Raw genomic sequence first — 27,910 nt, forward strand, 5'->3', positions numbered from 1 at the left:
TTGGGCTGGATAAGACCTATATTACTTTACAGATCTAATCCATGCCCTCCCATCATCATGACCCCCTCCCCATTTAGAAACTGGTCAAAAAAATTATTTCATTTTTGCAAATGAGACTATTTTTCTAAGCTTAACAGACTGAATTTGGGGCTTGATGCCTGCAAAGCATGGGCTCAGTCTCTTAGCCGCAACCCTTCCACACAATCCTGGACTGAAGCATTTAAACAAAGATCCTCTTTCAGCTCCAGGAATAAAGGCCTACATTCAATACAAAGACCTTGATTCCTGCAGCCCCAGAAAGGGCTCTCCTTCAGTCCTTTATGGCCGGAGCTTCCCTGGGTTGGAGGCCGTCTCCTCAGCCGTAGAGAAGGGTTGCTTTGAGTGCGAAGGAGGAAGAGGTCACAGGGCTGAGGGAGGGAAGGCAATGGGAAAAGGTCAGTGCCAATGGCCATGGAGGGCAGAAGGTGACAATGCCTAGGAAACTCCTCTCAGTCCCAGCCATTCTAGGAATGAGTGGCAGGAGTGAGTCCAGGGGCTGAGGGGGTCTCCTTTCCCAAAGGGGGAGGCAAGGACCGGTGGACCCTCCCCAGCTAAGGCCCAAAGGGAGGGTCTCTTTCCCCACCTCTCTCTCCCAGCCCCCAAAGCCCTGACTCCCCACTGGCCCTGAGTCCATGCCTCCTCTTCCTCAAACCCCAACAGACCCCTTCCTTCCTTTTGGCCCAAGGAGCCTGGCCTCCTTCTGACTCTGGAGACTCAGGGAGAGAAAGAGATACCTCTGTTTAACTGAGGCCTCAGAGAAGGTTCTGGAACAAAGTGGTCACTGTAACACAAAATGGCCAGGGATGGTGGGAGGGACTGGGGTTCCAGCCAATCAGGGTCAGGGATGGTGGGGGGGGACTGGGATTCCAGCCAATCAGGGCCAGGGATGGAGGGAGGGTCTTGGATTCCAGCCAATGGCAGCCCCTGGGAGTGTCCTTAGGAGGCAATCATGTGTAAACTACATATCATAAAAATGTTCTAGCAGAGTTTCTCTCTGACTTTTCCCCATCATCTGTGGCTGGCCTCTTCAGAGAAGGAAAATTGGGGATATATATATACTGTGTGATCCTGGGAATGCAGGAGGGATTTGCATGTGTCTTGTTCTGTGCTGATGGCCAGCCTCAGCCTGGAAGGCTAATGCAAAAGAGGATCAATGTCTCCTAATTGGTGATCATTATCTGCTGGGAAAGCCCCTGACTCTGGATGGTTTCCCATTTGCATTTGCTGAGCCCTTATTTTGCTATTCCTCAGGACTGGTAGAAACATTTGTTCACTTTATGGGTTGCCTCTTTCCGGTTGCAATTATCCAGGTGTTTGTGGATCTCAATGGCTTCCCTGCGCATCCTGACATGGAAGTGGTTGGCATCGTCCAGAACTTCAGTGTTTTCAAACAGTATTTTATGCCCAGGATGGTTTGTGGTATATTCCTGTACAGTTGATGGTCCCTATGTAGACTTGTCTGCAGCTGCATGGTATGCAGCAAACTCCTGCGGCTGTGAGAGGGTCTCTCTGGTCCTTTTTCCAGGCAAAGCATTTTTCGAGGCAAAGCATTCTCTGAAGATGCCAGCCACAGATGCTGGCGAAACGTCAGAAAGAAACTCTGCCAGAACATGGCCACAGAGCCCCCTGAAAACCCCACAAAAAACTGTGTAGGCCGGCCATGAAAGCCTTCGACTTTACATGTCATAAAAACATCACAAACTATAAAAATCTCAGTTACAGTAATCGCAGGACAGTTATGTGTTATGACCGGAAGTAAACATATATACAGTTATAATTATATATACATGCTGATGTTGCCCAGAATGTGGGCAGTGTATACATGCGCAGGTGCGTCCATGTCCATGCATAGGTATCCACATATTTCTCCATGCGTTTGCTTATGTTTAAATTGTATGCAAGTGGAAGAGTATATATAAATGTTTGTATGTATATGTGTGTGTGTGTGTGTATATATATATATATATATATATATATATATATGATCCAACATATATGTGTACATATGCTTGCATCTCTCTCTCTCTCTCTCTCTCTCTCTCTCTCTCTCTCTCTCTATATATATATATATATATAAATACATGTGTGTACACATGCACACATCCCAACAGATATCTATGGGTATGTATAGATGTATCTATGGGTGTTGTATGCAAGATCTATAGACTTGAAACATTCCATATATACATATATATATATATATATATATATATATATATAGGCTCATAAAGGTATAAGTCTGAGTGCTCTTAGATAGAGATGCCTCTACATATATACATATATGAATATGCACAAACACACATGCACACATCCATCTGTTGTTGTCCATTGTTCTGGTTCCTTGTTCCAGGTGATGCTGGAGAAGACGCCCTGCCTCCAGCGGAACCAGAGGCTGCAGGCAATGAGCGAGAGGGACTCCTTGCCCAATGCATGGCTCACCTGGAGAGCCAGCACCAGTAAGGTCACAAAGGCCCCATTCCCACTCGCTCATTTGCCCTAGATAGAACTGGGCAGATCCGGGTGCCCCCATATCGAATCTCCCCTGAAACAAGTTCCTACTACCCTTTACCTCAATCGGGGTAATCTACCCCCTGAACTTGATCCGATCATGACCAGGGCTGACTTCATATTTGCCGGCAGCAGGGAAGAGCCGGTTGTTTTCAAAAAGAAAGGGTCAATAGTCCGCTTTCAGAAAAACCGCGCTAAGGGGGATTTGCCCTGGATCTCTTTGCAAGCCCCTGATCAAGTTGTGTTAAAATCGGCGCAAGTGTGAACTTCCGACTTTTAAACCGGTTTGGGAACTAGGGTAAAATGTAGTCCGAATGGCCCCTACATTTAAGGGTGAAGGGAGCAAGAAACAACAAGCATAGTCTAAACACTTCCTTTTACCATTGCAGCGTTGGAGTGTGTCGCCACCCTCGAACTGTCAATCGCTCAACTGCAGTAAGACCAGGAGCAGCAGAGAATGTGGCTATACAACTCGGTGTGTGGCGTTTCCAACAGCAATGATGTGGGTCTTCCTTTTTCTATTTTAAAAAATGTTTATTACACTGAGATGTTCCCACAATAGTATTGAAATTACCAAATATTGACCAAATATTAACTATTAATTTGACGGAATGTTATCACCCTTTTCTTCAAATGTTTTAAGACAACTCCATTCCATTTCTAAATGTTCTTTTGATCTCCCTCTTAGTAAGGCAGATACTATATCCATATTTCTAGCTTCATATTTCTTAATCAACCAATCTTCGATAGAATGATTAATTGTAGATTTCTAAACTTGAGCAAATAAGATCCTTGCACATGAGACCATATATAAAACAATTGTATTGTATTTTACTGACTTTATGTTGTGTGTCATGTTTAGTAAAAATAAATTTGGTTCAAAGGGAATATTTATATCCAGAATGTTTTGGATGCTTCCATGAATCCTTTGCCAGAATCCTTGAGCTTTAATGCATGTCCACCAATATGAAAGAAGCTTCCCTCGGGTTCCCCGCATTTCCAGCACTTAGTATTACCAGTTTTGTATATCTAGTGGGTTTTTTGGGATGTTAGATACCACCTGTATAACATTTTGATATCATTTTCTTTATAGTTTTGGCACAGAGTGAATTTATTTGTTCCTTTCCATGATTTTCCCCATTCCTCTACAGTTATAGTTTTATTTATATCACGTCCCCATCTTACCATTCTGTGTTTAATAATTTCATCTTCTAGATCTCTTTCAATAGTTTATAATATTTGGATATGTGTTTACCTTTTTTGTCCATCATAATTTTATCTATTTCATTGTTATCCATCGTTAACCCAGGAGCTTTATTGTCTGCCTTAAAACGATTGTTTAATTTGTTGTATAAAAACCAGTCCTTCATGTTTCCTCTTTCATTAAGTTCTTCCATAGATTTCATATTGTATTTTCCTTCTGGTGTTTGGTTTATTAAATCTCCATATCTTAGCCATGAAGTATCTTTGTCCTTTGTTCTATTGTAATAGGCTTCTTGCAATGACACCCAAAATTGATGTCTCATTTTATACCATACTTTAAGCAATGATCTTCTTATAACATAATGGTTAAAAGTATTATTATCTTTTGGTTTTGTATACCACATATATGCATGTATACCAAGATTCAGGTTAGCTTTTTCTATATTCAGTAAAGTCTTGTTTTCTAATTTGAACCATTCTTCTAACCATTTGAGACAAGCTGCATAATAATAATACAGCTTAAAGTTTGGTAAGTTACATCCCCCCTTGAAGCAAAGATCATTTACTAAGGCAACCATAACAGTTTCGACTCCGTATCCCATCCTGAAGGCAGTTTGAAATGGGTCCAGATAATCTGTCTCATCCAAGACTGCTTGGAGATGAAGAGCAACTATCCTCAAAATTATGTTGGTTAGAAATAGAAGACGGGAGACCGGTCTGTAATTGTTCATGTCCAAGAGATCTAGCTTTTCCATAAACAGCCGTAACACTGCTTTTTTTAAGCATGATGGAAAATAGCCCTAAGTAAGAGATGTATCTATGATATATTTCAGGTGATATAAAAAGGGCAAGGGTTGGGAGGGCAAGTTCTCCTCTTCACACTTACAAGGAGCTTGTCCACGTCCTCAGTAGTCAGATTCAAACTGATACAGTATGATCTTACTCATGGACACCTTACTTACAACCACTGCAATAATGCTGACATCCAAATTGGCTCTTATCTGAGAGACATTATCTGTGAAATAGTCATTTAAATCATCATAGTTAGCTGTGGAAGGCTCTAGTAATGGGTTCCAGGAGGAAGGTGCCTGAAACAGGTCCCAAATCCCCCCCCCCCCGACTTCAGCAGTCCCTTTATGCTTCTCTTCCCTTGGCACTTTCATTCCTTTCAGAAGCCCCAAAGACCCCTTCTCAGCATGCGCAGGGATCGTAAGGCCTTTGCTGCTGCTGCTGTTTATTCCATTGTCGGCCTTTGGAAGAAGGGAAGGACTACGGCCTTTTTTCCTTCCTTCCGGAATGGAGCCCAAGCTGCGGAGCTGGACTCAGGAGGGAAAGGCTGGGAAGGCTCTGGTTTGTACATATAGCTCTGTCTCTCTGAGTATATATGTGTGTTTTTATGGCTGGGAATGGAGCTGAGGGCTGAGGAGAGAAGAAAGGGTACATTTTGTGCAAATGCAGAATTTCTGTACACCAATGAGTCCAGTGTGTTGAAACAACAAAAACTTTATTTCAAACACATAATCAGAAATTCAGTGTTTAAGTCAGAGCTGCCCTCCCAAAACCAAACATTAAAACCCCAAAATCTAAAACATCACACTCATCCAAACCTGGCCCCCACCTCCAATTCTCACAGTCTATGTCCCACAGATAACAAGGCCCCCTTTGCTATTCCCACAAACTAGCCCTTTCTGTTAACACCTGCCCCCAACTTTCTTCAGCCAACATCCCACAAATTCCAAATGCTATCATTCCCATAACTGTTCTAACCAGCTGCAGCCAATCCCACCCCTCTGTTTAACTAACCTATTCCACCACCATGATCCCCACTCAAATTTATAAACGAAAGCAATAAGCTATAATAAAGGCAATTAAAACCTCAAAATAACAAAATATAATTGAAAAACATAAACAGGCATATGGACACACAAACCTAACACACGGAATCACAAGGGCTTTTTCTTATCACCACAAGATTTAAAATATATTCTTTGTTTTGCTTCTTGATGAATATAATGTTAGTTCATTTCTGGAATTTGTGTGGCTTCTCTCCTGTGTGGATTCTCAGATGTGTCACTAGGTTTGACTTATCAGAAAAACATCTCCCACAATGCTGGCATTTGTATGGCTTCTCTCCTGTGTGGACTCTCTGATGTTTCACTAGGTTTGACTTGGAAGAAAAACATTTCCCACAATCCTGGCATTTGTGTTGGTTCTCTCCTGTGTGGACTCTCTGATGAGCCAATAGGTTTGACTTGGAAGAAAAACATTTCCCACAACGCTGGCATTTGTAAGGCTTCTCTCCTGTGTGGACTCTCTGATGCGCCAATAGGTTTGACTTTGAAGAAAAACATTTCCCACAACGCTGGCATTTGTATGGCTTCTCTCCTGTGTGGACTCTCTGATGTGCAAATAGGTCTGACTTGGAAGAAAAACCTTTCCCACAATGCTGGCATTTGTTTGGGTTCTCTCCTGTGTGGACTCTCTGATGTGCCAATAGGTTTGACTTGGAAGAAAAACATTTCCCACAATGCTGGCATTTGTGTGGCTTCTCTCCTGTGTGGGCTCTCTGATGTGCCAATAGGTATGACTTGGAAGAAAAACATTTCCCACAATGCTGGCATTTGTTTGGGTTCTCTCCTGTGTGGATTCTCTGATGTGCCAATAGGTATGACTTGGAAGAAAAACATTTCCCACAATCCTGGCATTTGTTTGGGTTCTCTCCTGTGTGGATTCTCTGATGTGCCAATAGGTATGACTTGGAAGAAAAACATTTCCCACAATGCTGGCATTTGTTTGGGTTCTCTCCTGTGTGGATTCTCTGATGTGCCAATAGGTGTGACCTCTGAGAAAAACATTTCTCACAATGCAGGCATTTGTATGGCTTCTCTCCTGTGTGGATTCTCTGATGTGCCAATAGGTCTGACTTCTGAGAAAAACATTTCCCACAACGCTGGCATTTGTATGGCTTCTCTCCTGTGTGGACTCTCTGATGTGCCAATAGGTATGACTTGGAAGAAAAACATTTCCCACAATGCTGGCATTTGTATGGCTTCTCTCCTGTGTGGACTCTCTGATGTGCCAATAGGTATGACTTTGAAGAAAAACATTTCCCACAATGCTGGCATTTGTATGGCTTCTCTCCTGTGTGGACTCTTCGATGCATGACAAGGACTGACATGTAGGCAAAACATTTCCCACAATGCTGGCATTTGTATGGCTTCTCTCCTGTGTGGACTCTCTGATGTCTCACTAGGTTTGACTTGGAAGAAAAACATTTCCCACAATGCTGGCATTTATGTGGCTTCTCTCCTGTGTGGACTCTCTCGTGACTGACAAATTCTTCTATAAAGGAGGACAATGACAGACAAGACTGAATCTCAGTGTTAAGAGAGGAAAGGGTTACCCCAAGATTTAGCCCCACGTTCATCCCTCCCTATTTGAGATTAAATTAATAATGTTGGTGTGAGTGAACTGAGCATGACCCTGTTCTGGATGCCCCGAATCCATATAATGACTGTATCCTTACTCAGAGCTACCAAAGAAGAAATTGAAGGGGAACTGTCATGAGGAAATCAGTAGAAGCAGATAGTCAGGCATTTGAAAAATATTCCAATATATATATGTAAAAATACTTTGATTGAAAAGTGGCATGATTTCCTGTGAGACTGCCATAGAGTCTTGAGTCAGAGCACATGAAATGATGCAAGCTAACTGCAGATGATGCTTCATGCTGTGTGGCACCAGGAGATGACTCACAACCAATACAGTATACAGCTCACATGTGGATTGATGTGGGTTGGAGTTGTGTGTACAAGAGATTGTGAAGTTGATGAAAGTCAGAGAGGAGAGCTGGTACATATTTGATTTCTATTGCAACTCAAGCTAAAGAACCTCCAAGGACTTGGAGGAAATCAACTGGGTCTGTGAGTTATTTTTAAGTGTGGAAAGTGGTTAATGCATTGCCAATGCCTATATCTGGAGATTTGCTACTGTACTCTGCTATGTTATTATTGAACTCTGTGTGGGCAAGAAGGAAAGCCAGAATCAATTGGACAATATTAACGGACAGCGAAGAAAGAGGAGGATTAGGGATGCCAAATTTGAAATTATATTTTTATGCATGTTGCTTGGAATGGATAACAAAATGGGTGGAATTAAAGGATGAGCAATTATTAGATTTAGAGGGATTTAATCTAAGATACGGGTGGTGGAATAAAGTTGAACTAAACAAGGAATTCAAAGAGCATATTGTAAGGAAAGCATTATATAAAGTATGGACAAAATACAAGGAAAAATATTATACAAAGTTACCAGAGTGGGCTTCTCCTCATGAAGCAGTATTAAAGAAGGGCAGGATTGAGGGAAGAGATTGGCTAAAATATAAAGATTATGTAAAGATAATAGAGGGGAAAATTACAATGAAATCTAGGGAAGAAATGCTAAAAGAGGGAATTAAAATAGATTGGTATTTATATTACCAATTAACGGAAAAATATAAAGCAGACAGAAAAAATGTTGGTATAACGTTAAAGAAACAGAATTGGATGTAATATGGATGGATAAGGATAAGAAAAAAATAACAAATTTCTATAATCTAATTTTGAGGCTTGAATTGGAACAAGAACAAATTAAGCATTGTATGATTGTATGGGCACAGAACATAGGGAAGAACATACAGTACGAGGCGTCGAAAAGAGCTTGGGTACAGGATTTAAAATTTACATTGTGTATGGATCTAAAAGAAAATTTTTACAAAATGATGTACAGATGGTATATGACACCGAATAGATTAGCGAAAATATATACAAAAGATAGAGGAAAATGTTGGAAATGTGAACGAATTACGGGAAGTTTTTTCCACATGTGGTGGAGTTGTCCTCTGATTAAAAAATTCTGGAGAGAAGTACATAAGAAAATTGAAACAATTATACAATTGGAATTCCCTCTGGTCCCGGAGCTCTGTCTTTTAAACATAGTAGAAAACAAGGATTTAAGATCAAAATTGAAACCACTATTATATTTAATCACTGCTGCCAGAATAACAATTGCCAAAGTCTGGAGAAATAAGGAAGTACCTAAAGTGGAGGATTGGTTAGGAAAGTGTCTAGAAATCATAGAAATGGATACCATAACTTTGAAATTAAAAGATGAAACACGAGAAGAAGATAATTTAATTTGGTTGAGAATAAGAGAATTGTTTCAAAAGGGAAAGGTTAAATAAGGTAATAAGGAGTGAAGGGAAATCATGTTAGATAGGTGATACCATTGCTGTGTAGAATTATTGATATAGAGTCAATTATTGTATAAACTTAGGATTTAAGCAAAATAGAATGAAAGACAATGAGATAAGGAAGTAAGGATGATAGATCTTTGAGAAATAGAGATTTTATAGCTAATAAATAAGGAGTAAGTGAAATAGAAAGTGAGGGGGTGGAGTGGGGGAGGGGAGGGTTAAGAAATATTGGAATAAGAATTTGGAAATGTTTTGGTACTGCCCTTTTTATGTTGTAAATAATTTCAATAAAGATTTAAAAAAATTATTGAACTCTGGGGGTGTCGCCTTCAGACTGTGCTATACATTGGCTTTGAATGGGACCAGAATTCAGAGCCAAGAAGGACCTAAGAGCCGGTGTGATAATCCTTTTTGGCTGAAGTATTTCCACCAAGCACCCATTTCATTTAATTCAGTTTCAGACAATTCTTTCCCCACCCAGGAAACATCCTAAAGCAATGTAAACCTTTTTGAATGCTCAGTTTCTGCCCCCAAGCAACAATTTCAGTATAAATATCAGCCCCAACTGGCTGTTCTTCAGCATCAGTCCAGTTGCAGACTTACACTCCGTTGGTTTACATTGCTAAACACCTCACTACACTCACCAGCCTCATTTGCTATAGCAGTTACTGACTTCTCTCCCCTTTCTGGACCCTCAGCAATTGGGATCAAGATCCATCTAGGTAACGTATTACCATTAGCAAAGCCTTACACAATTACCACTCCCACCTTTGTTACCTAGTTCTTGCATGTGGTGCGTGAACACCTATATGTGTATATCTGTTTGTGCGTGCATGTATTTTGCTTTTCCCCTAAATAAAACACAAAAACCTATCTGAAATGCCACTGGAGTTGTGTGTGCTTCTGGGCCTGGTATAGTTGGGATGAATCCCGAGGTCACTGTTGCCTCAATCTCCCCTTTGAGCTAAGTATGAAATTCCCCTAAAAGCATAGCACTTGTGGGTGTCCTCCCCAGACTCCAGCATTTCGAGTGACAAAGGGCCTCTGGAATCAACCACGGAGCTAAGAAAGCTCAGGTTGGAAAAGAAGCATGAGAGAAAAAAGAATTTTTGTGTCACCCTTTCTTCTCTTCATAGACATTGCTCATAATTGCTAAATGGAACCCTTAATATGTATGAAAACAAGGGCCTGATTTCAAGTTCATTTCTTAAGTTCACTGCTCTACATGGGGCTACCTTTGTACCAAGTTCGGAAGCTTTAGTTAGTTGAAAACGCGGCAGCCAGATTGGTCACCAGAACATCTAGGTCAGACCATATAACACCAGTATCCCTACATTGGCTGCCAATTAGCTTCCGGGCGCAATACCAAGCGTTGCTTATTACCTTTAAAGCCCTACATGGCTTGGGCCTGAGCTACTTGAGGGAACGCCTCTCCCTACACCATCTGCCCCTCACTTTCATAACAACTGGGAAGAATCTATTAGATTACCCAAAGGTCAGGCTAAGAACAACTTCTCACAGAGCATACACAGCCATGGCCTCCAAGTTATGGAGCAACTTGCCAGAGGAGATCCGTCTTAACACCACCTTGGATGCTGTCAAGAAAGCACTTAAGACGGATCCCTTCCGGCAGGCTTACACACCTGACCTCTTGTAAAGAACTTAAGGAAAAATCCCACTTCTGATCACAACTGTGCATTTTAAATGATGTTTTTATTTGTCCCAAATTGAGTTTTAACCGTTTTGTTGTTTTACTGTGTGTAAACTGGATGCTATTGTTGTTTTGTGGCTATTTTATGAACAGACCTTACTGTCAGGAAGTTCCTTCTAATGTTGAAGTGGAATCTCTTTTACTGCAGTTTGCATCCATTGTTCCGTGTTCTAGTCTCTGGAGCAGCAGAAAACAAGCTTGACATTCCTTCAAATATTTAAACAGGGCTAACCTTCTCTTCTCCAGCCTAAACATCCCTAGTTACCTAAGTCGTTCCTCATAGTTTCAAATCCTGCACCATTTTAGTCGCCCTCCTTTGGACATGCTCCAGTTTCTCCACATCCTTTTTGAATTGTGGTGCCCAGAACTGGACACAATATTCCAGGTGAGGCCTGACCAAAGCAGAATACCATGGCACTATTACTTCCCTTGATCCTGACACTATACTTCTATTGATGCAACCTAAAATCGCATTGGCCTTGTTAGCTGCTGCATCACACTGTTGACTCATGTTCAACTTGTGGTTTACTTGGACTACTAGATCCCTTTCACACGTAGTTTCATTCAGCCAGGTGTCCCCCATCCTATATCTGTGCATTTCATCTCCCTCTTAAGCCTGATCTCCTTCCCTTTCTCCCTCCACTCTCCAACCTTCCTTCTCGCCCATCTGCGCTGCTTCAGTATTTCACCTTCACCATCTCTTTCCTGCCTTTCTGTTTTTCACATTCGCTCCTTCTCTCTATCACAGACACACACCCATTTATGTGATGCATAAAAGGGACACTTTGAGGCTCATTTGTTGAGAAAGGCAGGATAATCCATATACAAATTACTCATTGGGAAAGGCAAAGCAAGGGGGCTGGGACCTGGACTTGTTTTGGTGAGGATCAAGCACCAGGGAGCAGTATTAAGACATCTCTAAGACAGGGATGGGCTACTGTTGGGGATTGGGGGTGTCACATTGGCCCCCAGGGGATCTCAGGGGAAACTGCACATTGTATTGCCTGAAAATAGGAATAAAGTTTTGTGCCTCAGTATCCCATTGCATCCCTTTGGGGAAGTGAAGCAGAATCTCAAAAGGCTGGAAGAGGGCCAAAAAAGGAAACATACTCAGAGATGTGCTACCATTTCAATGAGAAATGCATTACTGGTAATCTCCATGCTTTCTTCCTACAAAATCCTAGCATTGGTGAGATATCTGGGGGCAGAACTTAGTTTCAGAATTAAAAAGTCCTTTCCTTCCACCAAAAGGTTTATTGAGAAACTCAAGCAGAAGGGTCCATTAATACATCTAAGCTGTCCCTGAAGTGTCTAAACCTTTTCCCTCTGTCGTTAACTACCTTCACACTCCTCCCTTTTCCTCCCCTTCAGCCCCTAACCAGCCCGGCTGCCAAGGTACCTATGGCCTTCTTCTTCTACCGTTCACAGGCGCCTCTCCCCCCGGGGGCATGTCTGCCACCCAGAGTTCACAGACCAGGCAGTTAATAGCCTCCACAACTGCTTCCATTCCCCAAAGCCATTCTAGGCCCCAATATCCTTACCAACTACTTAAAACTACTAGCATTTAAACTACTAACAATCCCCCCTAAACCCCAATACCATTCTGGATGAACCACAGAACCTGCTTCTGACAATTGGCAGTTTACAATGCAGTATTTAGAATCCTTATAAAGTGGAGAGCAATAGTGCCTCACTAAACTACAAATTCAAATATTCTACAGGATGTTGCTATCACAATTAAACTACGCTTCAAAGGGATCTAGGACTCCTAGTAGACCACTAGTTGAACTTGGACCAACAGTGTGAGGCGGCAGCTAAAAAGGCCAATGTGATTCTAGGCTGCATCAATACAAGGATAGTTTCTAGATCAAGGGAAGTAATAGTGCTGCTCTATTCTGCTTTGGTCAGGCCTTACTTGGAATAATCCTGTGTCCAGTTCTGGCCTCCGAAATTCAAAAAGGATGTTGACAGGTTGGAACATGCCCAGAGGAGGGCAACTAAAATGGTGAAGGATCTGGAAACCATCAAGCCCTATGAGGAGCAGCTTAGAGAGCTGTGTATGTTTACCCTGGAGAAAAGAAAATTAACAGCGGATATGATATCCATGTTTAAATATTGGAAAGGGTCGTATTGAGGATGGAGCAAGCTTGCTTTTTGCTGCTACAGAGAAAAAGAGACACCACAATGGATGCAAACGACAGAGAAAGAGGTTCCACCTAAACATTAGTAGGAACTTTGCGACAGTAAGAGCTCTTCGACAGTGGAATATACTCCCTTAGAGTTTGGTGGAGTCCTCTTCTTAAACAGAGGCAGGATGGTGCTTGGAATGTGTGTTCCTGCATGGAAGAAGTGGGTTGAACTGGATGGCCCTTGTGGTCTATTCCAACTCTATGATTCTATAATGCTAGTGGATTCCAGTTCCTTACCCATAGAAGCCACGTTCTCATAATTCTCCATCATTATATGATTGTACATCAGTCTCTGCTTCTTCGTTAACAGTTTCCATTCATCCTCGGTGAAATATACTGCCACATCCACAAAGGTCACCTGCAACAGAAAATAGCCCTCATCAAGAGAGTGACTAAGCAAAAGGGGAGGAAAGCACATGATGCATCCAAATATTATTTGATCACTTTAGAATTCAGTCCAGGAAATAAACTTTAAATGCTGTCAGCAAGAAAAAAGCTAATGCCTTTGAGATCCAGTTTGTCTTGAATCTTTTCAATATAATATGCAATATAATCAACAATATAATTTAGGCCATGGCTGGGATATTGATAATGGATTAGGATACTGACTATCCCAACACATACAGTACATTTAGCCACCAAAGATTTTTGGTGCATTTAGACATTTCTTGCCACATTTTGGAGGCAAATGTCATTTTTATAAAGCAGTTCTGGGGAGCACTCTGGGCTTAAGGGTCACTGGGCCCACACCCAATTTATATTCAGAGACATTCTCCCATAGCCCCCAACATTTCATTGATGGGAAAAACAAGACACATGTGGACAAGCAACCCAGAAGGTAGTGAAGATGGCCAAAGTTGTTTATGAGGAAGATCACACAAGCTAGGAAAGACACAGCAGTTTGCTTTTGCTTCAGCCTCCTGGGAAGGGCCATATCCAGTCTCCTTCTTTCCTCTCCTCTCCCCACTTTTGAGCTGATAGACTGCAAACTCAATTGCACTCAGGAACTAAAGTGAGCTGAGAAAGAGGAAAGTGGGAGGAGGATAGACCAACTGGGACATTTTTAAAAGCCCCTGAATAAGTGGGGTGACAGAGGGTTAACCAGGACTGTCTCTGCCAAACTCGGACAGTATATTAATTGCTTCCTTTCATAAATTGGCCCAGCAGTGACACAGATGAAGCTAATAGGATAGTGACTCACCAAAGAGCTGTTGTACCTCGGCTTCCTATTTCTGTTGGAGCCCAACTCCCTCCGCTTGGCCTCTGTGTTGGCCATCAGGTGGGCAGGGGTCCTGGTGGTCCTGCACTTGGGTCACTTCCAGCAAGAGAGGCCCAAAGCCGTGTCCAAAGAGGCTGAGATGAAGTTCCTGAGAAAAAGGAGCAGGTTTAGGATTGGCTTAGCAATAAACCCTGCAGCACTCAAAGAGACAGAGACCAGCATCCTGCTGGTGACATACGCAGGTGACATATGCCTCCTTTGGGCCGATGCAAAGGTGGGCAACCCTTCCTCCCTTTGCACCAAACAAAGTCCCCTGGACCTAGCATAGATTCACTGCAGCTCCCCTAAACAACAGATACTCCATGCCTTCTTAGAGTGGTGGGGGATTAGGGGATGGGGAACTGGAGAGGGCCCTGGTTATGTCTCTGTAGCTAGATGTGAAATGAGGGCATCATAAATAAATAAATCATCTGCTGAAACCTGCAGAGTTCCCCAGTGCTTTTCCCCATCATCAGCCCTTTTCCCAAGAAGGCTGCATCCGCACTATAGAAATAAGGCACTTTGACACCGGTTTAACCACTCAGTGCTATGGAATCCTGGGATTTTACATTCTCTGCCAGAGAGCTCTAGTGTCACAACAAACTACAAATCCCAGGATTCCACAAAATGGAGCCAGGAGAGTTAAAGCGGTTTCAAACTGGATTATTTCTTCAGTGCAGATACAGCCTGAGTCGGTTGTAAAAGGGTAGAAATGCCCAAGTCTTGCTTCATTCTTGGTAATATGAGTTATTCTGGTCTTTCTTCTTCCTTCTTGCCTGAAAATCTCTTAATAAGAAAACTGGGGAGACTTTTAAAACCTCTCAAAGGAGCCACTTTTGGCTTTTTTGGGGGACTAGCCTCCTCTTAGAAGCCAAAGCCCAGTGTTTGTGAATAATAATAATAAGGCTTATATTAAAACTATCCTCCCCATTTCTGATCCCTTTTAAAACCCATGTTCTCCAGAAGGAGCAGAGCTTTGTAATAAGAAAACCCTCTCAGAAAAGAGACACAAAAGAGACACAAAGAGACACACTTCCTTCCTTTTGGCCCAAGGATCCTAGCCTCCTTCTGACTCTGGAGACTCAGGAGAGAAAGAGAAGCCAATGGTCAGTTCAACTGAGGCCTCAGAGAAGGTTCCGGAACATTATTCCCCACAGTCACAAGCAAAACAAAATGGCCTCCGGAACAAAAAATGGCCACCTTCACCTCAGCGCTTGGCAGTTGGAGGCCTCAGCACAGCAGTGAAGCCTACCACTTCCAGGCCTTGTCCCTCTGCTCCCTCTCTTTTCCTCTCCCTCCCTCCTTCCTTTCCCTCCTTGTCTTTGTCTCTCTCCTTCCTCCTTGTCTCTCTCTGTTCTCTTCTGCTCCTCACTCTCTCTTCCCCCACACAAAGCTAAATAGAGAGGCAGAAGCTCCTCCCCTTCTTCATTCTGGCCAATGGGGCAGAGGAGCTGGAAGGCCCCGCCCCCTGCCCCACCCTCACAGGCTCCTCCTGCAGTTAATATGGAACAAGGCAGGAGGGACTGAGGGACCCTGGAGCCCCAGCCACACGGACACTGGCCAAAGGCACACATTCCCAAAGCCTAAGAGCCATGAAATGGCACCCTATGCAGGGCAGGACCCTCCTCTCTGTGGCCCTGTGGATGATGGGAGATACAGTCCAGGAATACACTGCAAATCCCATTGGCAAGAGAAAAGGGGTCCCACAGGGATCTGCCCTGGGCCCAGTGCTATTCAACGTCTTTATCAATGACTTGGATGACAGAAATGGGGGCATATCAAATTTGCAGATGACACCAAATTAAGAGAAGTAGCTAATACCCCAGAGGACAGGATCAAAATTCAAAATGGCCTTAACAGATCAGAAAGCTGGGCCAAAGGTAACAAAATGAAATTCAACACGGAGAAATATAAGGTACTGCACTTAGGGTGGAAAAATGAAATGCAGAGATATAGGATGGGGGACACCTGGATGAATGAAACTATGTATGAAAAGGATCTAGGAGTCCAAGTAGACCACAAGTTGAAAATGAGTCAACAGTGCGATGAGCCAGCTAACAAGGCCAATGTGATTTTAGGCTGCATCAATAGAATATAGTGTCTAGATCAAGGGAAGTAATAGTGCCACTCTATTCTGCTTTGGTCAGGCCCTAATTGGAATATTGTGTCCAGTTCTGGGCACCACAGTTCAAAAAGTATGTTGAGAAACTGGAGCGTGTCCAAAGGAGGGCAACTAAAACGGTGAAGGGTCCGGAAACCATGTCCTATGAGGAACGACTTAGGGAGCTCGGGATGTTTAGCCTGGAGAAGAGAAGGTTAAGAGGTGATATGATAGCCCTGTTTAAATATTTATTTATTTATTTATTTATTTATTTATTTATTTATTTATTTAAGGTATTTATACCCCGCCCTTCAGCCCTAATGGCTCTCAGAGTGGCTTACAATTATTATTTTTAATTAGACGGTTCCCTGCCCTCAGGCTTACAATCTGAAATGATGCGACACAAAAGGAGAAGGGAATGGTGGTGGGGAAGGGGATGAGGGCCAGTGGTTCTTCTCTCCCTCTGCAGCCTGGATCAAGGCAGATGGACTGCTGGGAGGGCTCTCTTTCTTCAGGCTAACCCTGATGGAGCTGGGCCTGCCTGTTCACTGCCTCTCAGCTGTGTATAATATTCTCCAGTTCTTCCACCAAGCGCCCCGTGCCTGGGTTGTCCAGATCTTGTATGGCCTTCCTGACTGGCCGCATCTTCTCTTCGCACTGAAGAGGGGAACAAACAGAGAGGAGCCATGTGAAAGTGAAGGGTTGGAGGGAAGGTGGGAGGAATTGTTTAAACTTGCCTATTGCTTTGGACAGCTAAGTAAAGAGGAAAATCAGCTCATCTAAAATGTGATGCTGAAGAAGAGTTCAATGGATACTCTTTTCTGCATGCTTTCAACATGTTAGGAATGGCAGAAAACGTACAATGTCAAATGTTTCTTGGTCCAGTTGCTCTTCCTCCTCTTCTTCCTCCTGTTCCACGATAGCTATGGGCTCGCTCCCATTTGCAACGTAGACAGGACACTTTGGTGGGTTCCTTGTATCTCCAACTTTGGCCTCACTGTCTTTGGCCTGTGAAAGAAGAAAATTGGGCAGATTAGTCCTAAAGTAAAATTAAGGATGTGACAAAATCAGGGATCTGGCCATTGAAAGAAAGGAGGGGAAGAAGGTGTGACATTGCCTTGTTGTGGTGCTGCTGTTGGTGGTGCTGGCATGTCTCCGGGTCATTTTTGACTAATGGAGGCCTAAAGGCAGACCTGTCTTAGGTTCTTCTGGGCAAATTTATTTAGAGGGGGTTTGCCATTGCAATCTTGTGAGGCTGACAGTGTTTGACCTGCCTAAGGTCACCCAGTGGGTTTTTTTTATGTTTGATCAGGGAATTGAACCCTGATTGCTAGGGTCCTAATTTAATATTTAAACAGGCATGCTATACTTGCTATACCTTCTCTGTCTTGTCCTTGGTTTTTCCCCTCTTCTTCTCATCCTTCTTTTCTGGACTGATTGCAAGAATTTCTTTATCTTCTTTGTGCTCTTTCTTCTGCTCTGTTTTTTCAAGGCTCCTATCCTGTCCATCCTTCTAGAAAAAAGGAAGAAAGGATGGAGTAAAGGAGACAAAGGGACTTTTTGGGAGACCTAGTTTAAAACTAAAATAGCCACATCATGCTGGCTCTACCTTCTCTTTCCCCCTCTTTTGTTTCTTTCTTCTCCTTCTCATCCTCCTTTTCTGTATCTTCCTTGTTCTCCTTCTTCTCCCCCATTTTTTCAAGGCTCTTATCCTGTCCCTGCTTCTAGAAAAAAGGAAGAAAGGATGGAGGAAAGGCGACCAAGGGAATCCTTTTTATACCTTCTTTCTGCTAAAAGATGCAAATGAATATTTTTTTCAATCCCAAAACAAGCAATGAAGTAGCAAGAACAATGCCCCTTGTGAAAGAGCTGGCTGGCACATGGAGGAGACACTCCATTTAGCTGGCTGAAATGTACCTGCTCAGAAGTCAGCCTGCCTCTCTCGCTTTTCTCAGTATGAGGTTGCATCCTGGAATCCAACATATCATCCACGGGATGTTCTTCCAATGGCCAGCCAAAAATCTCCTGATGCATTTTACTAAACTGGTACAGGAGAGACATTGATGATGGGATCTATGGGGTTTGCTTTACCTTATCCTTTCCTTCTTCCGACGGGTTGTCCGAGTGCTGAAGAGAGACTTTAATCCCACCCTCATCCTTGCCTTTGATGGATTTGTTTTCCTTTTTACACAGGGCTTCTGCTTTTAGGAGCCCTGGTGACACAGCGGATAAATGCCTGTACTGCAGCCACTCACTCAAAATCATAAGGTTGCGAGTTCAAGACCAGCGAAAGGGCTCAAGCTCGACTCCAGCTTGCATCCTTCCGAGGAAGTTGCTAAAATGACTTCCCAGATTGTTGGGGGCAATTAGCTTACAGTTGTAAATCACTTAGACACTGTTAGTTCAGTATGAAGCGGTATATAAATGAAGCTGTTTGTTTGTTTTTCACCTTGATCAGAGGAGGGAAAGGATCCCTACTTAAGAAGGAAAATAGTAGCAGCTGGAAGCATCTCATTTATGTGAGCACTGGATCCCATCCCTGTCAAACCTCTCTTGGGCTTCAAGAGGTTTCATTAACTGCTTCCCGCAAGTTTGCAAAACTACATCTGCTACGATTTGAACTAGGCACTTAGTTATTTAAAGACCTAAATGGCTTGGAACCCCTGTACTTGAAGGAGTGCTTCCTATGGACCCATCTGCCTAAGAAATAAAGTCTTTTGGAGAGGACCTCCTCCATGTTCCTCCAGTGGGCTCTGTTTATGGTGGGAGGATGTGAGAGAGGGCCTTTTCTACTAGGGCGCCTTCAGGGGTCCAATTGGCACCAACACCGATTTCATTGAATGCCAAATAAAACTTGGCTTTTTGCTTCCCGGTGCCTTTGGATTTAATCCATATTTGTGCATGTGTTTGGTTTCAAATTGTTTTCAAAGGCTGTCGGCTCTTCTATTTTAATTTGCCATATTTTTAGAATATAGGTTTACCCGACTTAAATCACTCTTCTTTAAATTTGCAAAGAGATCTTGTGGCACCTGTGAGCTTTTCTCTTTCAAGCGCTTGTTTTCCTGCTTCTTTTTCTTGACCAAATTCAGTAGTAGTCACGCTGGGTTTGGAGATGCTCCTCCTGTGGCGTTTTGTCTCTCTCAACTTCCAGGATCTTTGGATGGGAAAATACACAAAAAGAAAAGAATATCCCACATGTTTTTTAAAAGTCCCCTACCAGAGCAAGGCAAGCAAGGGTTGGAAGGCGTGATTTTGAACGTGATGTGAACACTGTTTTCTGCGAGCAGCTTGTAGGTGACACATCTGATTCACATGGTCATTATGGTATTAATGGTTGTTCCATTGTAATAGGAACTCCACAACGCATGATCTGTGATTGCACAGTTTTTCTCCCTGTCATTCTGTATTAATAACAATGAGAAGTAACAGTTACGTAAAGGTAATGATACAACAAACAAAAAAAAATGAGTTTGTATAACTATCTCCAAATCAACTAAAACAGCAAATCCCAGCAAGACAAATCATTTCGGCTTGTGTACCTTTCTACAAATAGATGCAGGAAGTTTAACAGGAAATGTGTCTAGTTTTGTTTACATATGCAATGCAGATATCCCAAATCTCCAACAAAAATGTTGTATAATCAAATATTCCCTTGTATCTGTAGCCTAAATCTGTGTTTATCATGGCAAGGAATTCACTTTATATACATTTTCCCATTAGAAAGGGGGTATGTAAATAAACTTGACTTGCCTCGTAAAATTCATCGAACGGCTCTCACTAGAGACAAAGGTCTGCATCCCACTGTGTCTAACCCCCTTAGTCGTTTCCATCTTAGTGGGACAGTGAATCCATGTTGGTTTTAATCTTGACTGTCCAAGGCATTGAATTTATTGGGGGGAAGAGAGTTCAGTAAAAAGTTTGAGGCAGATTTAATGCTCCCCTGCTCTGACCTCCATTACTTTAAGGATAAATTCTCAGTGGGAAGGAATAATTAACTCTCTTTCCAAGACAGCCAGATGTGAACACGCTGCCCAACTCTAAAACACCATGGAAAGTGCATGAGGCTTCTTCTGTACCTTGTCAGTTAGTTCCAGGTCATCCTCTGATTCTATGAGATCCATGTTCCTGTAGCCATGCCAGTAAGATCCCAGCGGCAAATGTGAGTCATCCTCCAATCCGCATTCAACATCCAAATGGGCTGCTTTGACTCCGTAGGTCAGAGAAAACCTGTCCATTTGAGCAAAGAGTAGAAAGAGGAGGTGGTGCCCCTTTTCCATATTGCGGCTTTTCTCCTAAGGCCAAGAACCTATTGCATAAAAGTGTCCCAGACTCACTTGGCTCCCTTCCTCTGGGTCAGAAAATTTCTGCTTTGGACTCTGGGTCACGATCGCTGTCTCTTCTTCATTTAACATTATGCCTTTCTCATTCATGTTAAGGCCAGACAATTTTGTGGAGAGACCTTTCTTCTTTCCAAGACCATTGTCTGGAGAAGATTTTTGTTTTAAGTATAAGAACAGTCTAACAAATAAATACAATTTTACCTCAGCAAATTAAGTGAAACTAAGGAGAAGCATCATAGGATCTATCAGGAAGAACTCTCTTCATCATGTAAACTTTTAGCAGGATCGCTAGTGGTCAAGTTGAAGGCAGTTCTTCATTTGTCTGTGTTCAAAGGAGGTTTGTCATAGGCCACCTCCACCGTTTAACTGTGGATGAAAAAGCCCACCAGCCTATATGCCTAGAAAAGAAATTTGGGGCACCTTCCTGGAAGGATTTTTCTTGAACTGCCTCCCAAATAATATGTCTTCTGTGAAAGATTACAAGCCTTGTGTTTTCTAAGGAGCAAAGCTGTGTCTAAGCATTGCCATGGAAGAGGTCCATACATTTCTAAATGGGGTTGAGAAAGTGGAAGGAGACACAGTTTTCTCCTTCTCTCTTCTTGCTTGATCTTGGGGTCATTTAGTGGAGATGGAAAATTCAGGACAGACAACAGCAAAACAAAAACCACATTTCACACATTTCATGTAAACTTTGACAGACTGTGACTTCCATATTATTGGGGCATTGAATTTCCTCCAGGTTTTCATCCATGGGGCTGGAGCCCATTTCCAAAATAGACTCAGCAGCAGAGAGAGCTCAGACTAAAAGACAGAGCAGATTCACCAACCCACTAACATGGAAGTCTCCATTCACTACTGTCTATGTGATATGACTCTAAGCCATTGTCCTCCAATGTCCTCTTTCCCTCCCAGTTAACATTTGAAGATTATCCCTTGCAGATCTTGGAGAACGAACTTCCAACCGAAGGAATAGCAGTATCCTTATTTTACTAGCATCTGTTCTTTTTTAAGAAATGCTTTTGTTCATTCTACATTTTGTCTTCTAAGCCACCTTGAGACCCATCCATGGGAGAAAGGTGGGATGAAATGTAATAAATAACACAACCATACAGTTCAAAGAACGTACAATAGGAATGAATGAATAAGGAGGATGCTTTCAGGTGAGATCAACCAGTCCAACTTGTGATGCCTTCACAAAGCAGGAGTAGGTTCCACTGTAAGAAAGACAGTATTCAAAACACTAACATAAAATAGGAAACAGGCAAACTAACCCAGAGAAATGCTCTTCTCCTGAGGTCTCTCCTCCTTCTTTCAGCCTCAACTGACTCAACTCCCACCTTGGCCAAGATTCTCAGTTCTTTCCAGGGAAACCAACCAAAGAAACACATTCTCCTTGGTTCCATCTGACCACTTCTCCATGAGTCCAATGACATGGGTTGCATTTCTCTTAATGGGATGATTTCAACTGCTTTTTAACATTTCACAGTTAGCTTTCAGTATCCACAGATTCTGCATCTCAATATATCCCCAAAAAGCCAACCTTGATTTTGCCATTTTATGTAAGGCGCATCATACTACAACCCCATTGTTTGTAATAGGACTTGAACATCCACGGATTTTGGTTACTAAGTGGGGTCCTGAAACCAAACCTCAGCAGATACTGAGGTCAAACTGTAAATAATGTTCAAATTCTTTTTACTTTCAGAATAAACAACCATACAATCAATAAAATTACAATTCAAACAAACATCACACTTTTTCTTATTTTTGTTCTTATTATTACCATCTACATCTTTCTCCTTCCTACCTCCTTTGTTCTTTAAAGACATGTGAAGACTAGATTGGGTGGAGAGGCTGAGGGGAGAACTTCTATCTATGCAGGGCAGCCGGGGTAGCGGTATCAATAACAGTGTCGGTGACAGTGTTCTAGAAAGACCTGCCGAAAGAGATCCATCTTAACAGCCTTTTTAAAGGCTTCTAAAGTGGTGATGTGATGGATCTCTTCTGGCAGGTCATTCCAAAGCCTAGGAATGGCAGAAGAAAAGGTCCTCTCTGTTGTTGAAGCCAATCTAGTCTTCTTAGGCTTTAGGAGACTTTTTCCAGTGAAGGGAGGATTGTGTGGAAGAAGGCACTCCTGCAAGTAGTCTGGACCCAAGCCATGTAGGGCTTTAAAGGTTACAACCAACACCTTGTATCTTGCCCAGACACTAATGGGCAGCCAATGGAGGGATTTAAGAACCGGTGTAAAGTGGGCAGTTCTAGAAACTAGAAACTACAAATTCCATGATTTCACAGGATGTTGCTATAAAAATTAAACTGGAACCAGTGTCCCACGCAATGTAGCTTTCTAGAGCACTTGCCCCCATTCTATAGGAAGGGCAATGGGTCCTTACCCACAGAGGACACATTTTCATAGGTTTCCATCATCACCTCTTTGTACAGAAATTTCTGCTTTGGACTCAAGAGTGGCCATTCCTCCTCTGAGAAGAACACTGCCACATCTCAAAAGGTAATCTGCAATACAAAATAGCCTTTGCTGAAAGACAGAGGATTGTAAATAACACCCCCATTGCATCCTAGTCAGTCAAATTCCCAATGGCTCCACCACGAAAAAGGAGGTCTGGACACTAACCTGTCCGGAGGTGTTCTTTCCTCCAATTTCTTCAACAAAGGAGGAATTGAGGGTTGTTTCTCTTCTCTCCCTTCCTCTGGAAGCCATCTTGGTTCTTTCCACACCTGCAGAAAATACAAAGTGTTTTTATGTGCACACATTTATGCAATCTTTCACGGACCACTGAAAATACAATTCAACAGCGCTAAGAGCAATTCAAACCTGAACCTTCCCTAAAATTCAAAATAAATCCATTGGAAAGCAGGATATTAACTAGTGATGATATTATTATTATTACTATTATCAGTCTCACCTCCAAACCCTCAGAGAGAGAATCTTGTGAATGCTGGAAGACTAAGACAGTTCACTGGGCCTTTGAGGGCATAGAGACCAGCATCCTTAGCCGGCATGAGGGCAAAGATGGCGTCTGCAGAGTGCACTCCCTGACTCTTCTCCTATGCCAGTGTGACGCTGCACACCGCACTACATCACAGGCGACGTAGTGCTAGTCCTCTGGCACTACATCCAGATGACGCAGTGCCAAAGTAGTGCAGAAAAGCCACAATGTTGGTGGATATGGCACTTTTTCCCTGGCGCAGAAAGGAGCTCCTTTTTGCACTATGGAAAGGCCACATCAGGGCCACAGCGTAGCCTTATTATAGTGCAAAAAGGAGCTGCAACAAGCAGTGTGTTTGCCATGGCCCTGATCTGGTGCTAAAAGGGGCGGCCTGTACATCCCCTTAATTTCCAGAAAATGGGTCTAGGATTGGAGTCCTAGGGCTGGCCCCAGCCTTCATCACTCCAAACATGTCAAGAGGAGGAGGGCTGGGTAGGACTCATGTGTCTGATTGATTTTAATGGTTCTATTTTTTTTCTTCCAATAATCTACATAAAAATCATAATGTATAGATAGACAGCAATAACAACAACCCAGTAACAACAACCATAGTAATTGCAATACTTAAATGTTGCTATTAAATATTTCCCATTGCCTTCCCTTAAGGCTGAGAGAGTGTGACTTCTCCAGTCACCCAGTGAGTTTCTATGTTGGAGCTGGGATTCAAACCCTGATCTCCAGAGTTGTAGTTCCACTATGCTCAAACCACAAGGCCACACTGACTCCTATATCATGGACATCGTTTCACTGGTCCATTGTATGTCATGGACGTGCCCCAACGTAGTCATCCATGAGAGCCTGAGATCACCATGGAATAGTCTCAATGCTTCAGGTGAGGAGCATCAGACTGAAGTCACAATGGGACAGTCTCAATGCTTCAGGCAAGGAGCATCAGATGCCCTCGGTTCGCCTCTGACATCTTCCTCCTCTCCACCTTTAACCTGGGCACCATCCACTTCATAAGGTCTTTTAATTCCTTGATGTCTTCCTCCATTCGATAAACGTCTACCTGGGGTTCTTCTTTGCTGGGGCGGCTATCAAGCGACTCCCCCACTGCCAGGTCCCAGGCTGTCACTCTGCCTCCCGACGGCCTTCCTTTCCCCAGTCTGGGGCCGGAAACCCAAATCCTCCAGTGGTGGCCTGGATGGTGTGAGCTTCAGGAGGTTTCCCAGTCTTGGGCTTGGCTCCTAGTTCCTCTGAAGAAGGCACCTGCTCCTCCACCACCGGGATCTCCAGAACCACTCTTCTTGTTCCTGGGTCTCCACTGGAGGTAAATCTGTGAGACTTTGCAAACTGTGAGATCTGGAGTCAGTCCTGTGCTCAAAAAATAAAACTCATTTGAAACAAAAGAAGCTTTATTGATGAATCCAGGCAGAAACATCCATTAACACCTTTCTGCAAAGTCAGAAGTCCAAAGGAACTTGCTCCCTTCTTAACTCACTCAACCCAGCCCCCAGTTCCCAAGCTAAAACAACACAAGCAGAGGTTGCATAGATACCAAGGTTGTCTATACTTCCCTTCCCTTCTCCCAGACAGCCTCACCTTGAAGAGCGGTGTTCAATAGCCAGCTTCACTCCTCCTTGAAAACCCGTCTACAGCTGCAACCCCAGCCCCTCTCCAAACGCCCTCCTTCATCTAAAAGCCACTCCATCTGTCCTTCTATCACTTTCCATTATGTGCTTTCTATAACCCATCACTCTACACTGCCTACTAAGAACTACAACTATAACTCCTACTTTAATAACCAACCCCTAATATTTTTACCCTTTATGACAGAACTCTTATACACAAGTTCTGACCTTTCTCAATCCTTCAGGGACACACCACCAGTTTGAAGTGACAATTCTCCCATCTCAATTGTTCAGGCAAGGAGCATCAGCCTGAGGTTGCAATGGGCCAGTTTAAATCTTTCAGGTAAAGAGCACTACCCTGAAGTCACAATAGTAATGTCTCAATTCTTCAGACAAGGAAACTCAGGCTGAGATCACAATGGGCCAGTTTCAATCCTTCAGGCAAGGAGCATCAGCCTCAGGTTGCAATGGTCACGTCTCAAACCTTCAGGTAAGCAGCATTAGCCTAAATTCAAAATGGTCCCATCTCATTGTTGCAGGCAAGGAGCATCAGCCTGAAGTCACAATATGTCATGAATCCTTTTATTCATGCATTTATTCATTTAGGGATTCATGCCATAAAGGTTATAGGTTTTAGTGTAGATTAGACTTAAGATAGATGGGATTTATGGTGGGTTAAAATAATATGTTTTAATATCTGCTTTAATAGAAGATACTAGAAAGAGGTAGAGAGATCATGGCTAAAGAATGTGCTTCTTTGCTAGGATTGGAATGTGTGGGCATCACCCTTCTAACAGAGACTTGAGTTTAAAAGACTGGTCTCTGTAAAAGGAGGGGGAACCTAGAGAGTTATTGGTATTTTTTATATTGCATTATGTTGCTATGGGTTTGTGCTTGTTATATTTTCATATGGTACCATATTATGTGGAGATTGATGGGGTTTTGTATTATAGATAGCTATATATATTGTTAAGCCATAATGTTAATGAAAACTGTTGTGTGGCTGAGTTCTGTGGTCCAAGGCCACAGGTGCAGTGGTTGAGAAAAGGCACATGAGAGCGTAATTGGTTTTAGGAAAGCTGCCAGAATCCCGGATGGGAGGACACTGCGCAGAAAAGGGCGGGAGAACGCTGTGCGGGAAAGGGCTATCCAATTAATTTGGTTTACTGGTAAATGGAGTGGGGTGGATTCATATGGTTATAAACTGGATATCTTTATACTTTCTTTCATTCGTGACAAAAAAGTTACTTCCATTACTTCTTCTTCAATACAAGCTCTTCCTTTTGCAAAGTACTGCCTTTTGTGTTGCAAGAGGGGCTGCGATTAGGACCCTGACAGATATCTCTCTCCCCTTCCATTCACCCTGCTATCCCAAAAGGGCTGGAGAGCATACCAAACCAACCACAGAACCTTCCCCTGCTCTTGTGTAATGCCAGGTCAGTCAAAAATAAAACGCACATAGTCCATGATCTCCTACTGGACCAAGAGGCTGACCTGGCTTGTTTCATGGAGACCTGGCTGGTGATGATAGCTCAGCCAGCTGGGATCAGGCCTTACCAGCTGGGTTCTCCATCAATGAGAAGGTAAGGGGAATGCCTTTGGTCCATGAAGACAATCTTGCCTTGAGCAGGATACCTATCCGTATGATCGACCACATCGAATGTATTTACCTCAGCTTAAAGACTAGAGAAAGTCTTGGGAATCTGTTGGTTTACCATCCTCCCTGTTCCGTAACAGACTCCTTAGCCAAGCTGACACAACTGGTCTCAGAGCTGCTGCTGGAGTCGCCTAGGCTTTTGGTCCTGGGCGACCGCAACATCCCCCTCAAGGCCCCTCCTCAGCATGCGCAGGGATTGCCAGGGCCTAGCTGCTGCTGCTGCTTATTCCGCTGGCATCCTTTGTGGGAAAGGAAAGGGATTCAGCGGCCTCCCCTTCCTTCCCTCTTTTCTTCCTTTGAGAAGACTGCAATGGAGCCCAAGGTGCAGAGCTGGACTCAGGAGGGAAAGGCAGGAAAGGGAGGCTCTGTTTTGGAAATAAAGCTCTCTCTGTGTATCCTGTATGTTTGCCTCTGCTGTTCTTACGGATGGGAATGGAGCTGAGGAGAGAATAAAGGGTCAGTTTTGTGCATCAAAGAGTCCAGTGTGTTGAAAAAGTAAAGAACTTTATTGAGAACACATAGTCAGAAATTCAGTCTTTAAGCCAGAACTGCCCACTCCAAGTCAAACAATACATTCAAACCCCAAAACTTAAAACTCCACCCTCTTCCAATCCTAGCCCCCACCTCCAATTCCCACAGTCTATGCCCCACAGTAAACAAGCCCCTCTTTGCCATCCCCAGAAACTTTCTGTTAATACAAGCCTCCAACTTTCTTCAGCCAACATCCCAAACATTGCAAAAGCTATTATTGCCATAACTATTCTAGACAGCTGCAACAAATCCCAGCCCCCCATCTAGCTAACCTAGCTAACCTATACCATGACCCATAATCCCCAGCCATGACCCATAATCCCCAGCCAAATTTATAACCCAAAGCAACTATCTATATTATTAGCAATTAAAATCTAAACTTAATAAAATACAACTTTAAAACCCAAAGAGACATATGGACAGACAAGCCTTACAAACAAAATCACAAGGGCTTTTCTTAGTAACACTGAGGAGATTATCGCACTGCGTTCTGAGAACGTTCCTATCATCACGTGATGAGAACATTCCTGGAACAGATATTACTGCATTAGTAAACTAGAA

At 43.0% G+C, this 27,910-nt stretch overlaps 1 protein-coding gene across 1 annotated transcript; it reads right to left on the reverse strand.

Moving 5' to 3' along the window:
* Positions 1-5,708: 5,708 nt before the first annotated feature.
* LOC149301501 (uncharacterized) lies at positions 5,709-13,151 on the reverse strand. The gene is made up of 2 exons (XM_089484297.1): positions 13,121-13,151; positions 5,709-7,089 (listed from the first exon to the last, which is right to left on the reverse strand). Exons 1-2 carry the CDS (start codon positions 13,149-13,151, stop codon positions 5,771-5,773), a joined length of 1,350 nt encoding a protein of 449 aa, XP_089340423.1. The 3' UTR covers positions 5,709-5,770.
* Positions 13,152-27,910: the final 14,759 nt, after the last annotated feature.

This window comes from Sceloporus occidentalis, unplaced genomic scaffold (genome assembly GCF_023333645.1).
Source record: "Sceloporus occidentalis isolate IW3139 unplaced genomic scaffold, rSceOcc1.0.p SCAF_21, whole genome shotgun sequence".
NCBI classification, from domain to species: Eukaryota; Metazoa; Chordata; class Lepidosauria; order Squamata; family Phrynosomatidae; genus Sceloporus; species Sceloporus occidentalis.

Excerpts from the sequence above, each read along its gene's own strand:
- LOC149301501 (XM_089484297.1), bottom strand. The coding sequence starts at position 13,151 with ATGGAGAATTATGAGAACGTGGCTTCTATGG. Across the intron at positions 7,090-13,120 it reads TGAGAACGTGGCTTCTATGG|AATTTGTCAGTCACGAGAGA; the intron begins GTAAGGAACTGG and ends CCTTTATAGAAG.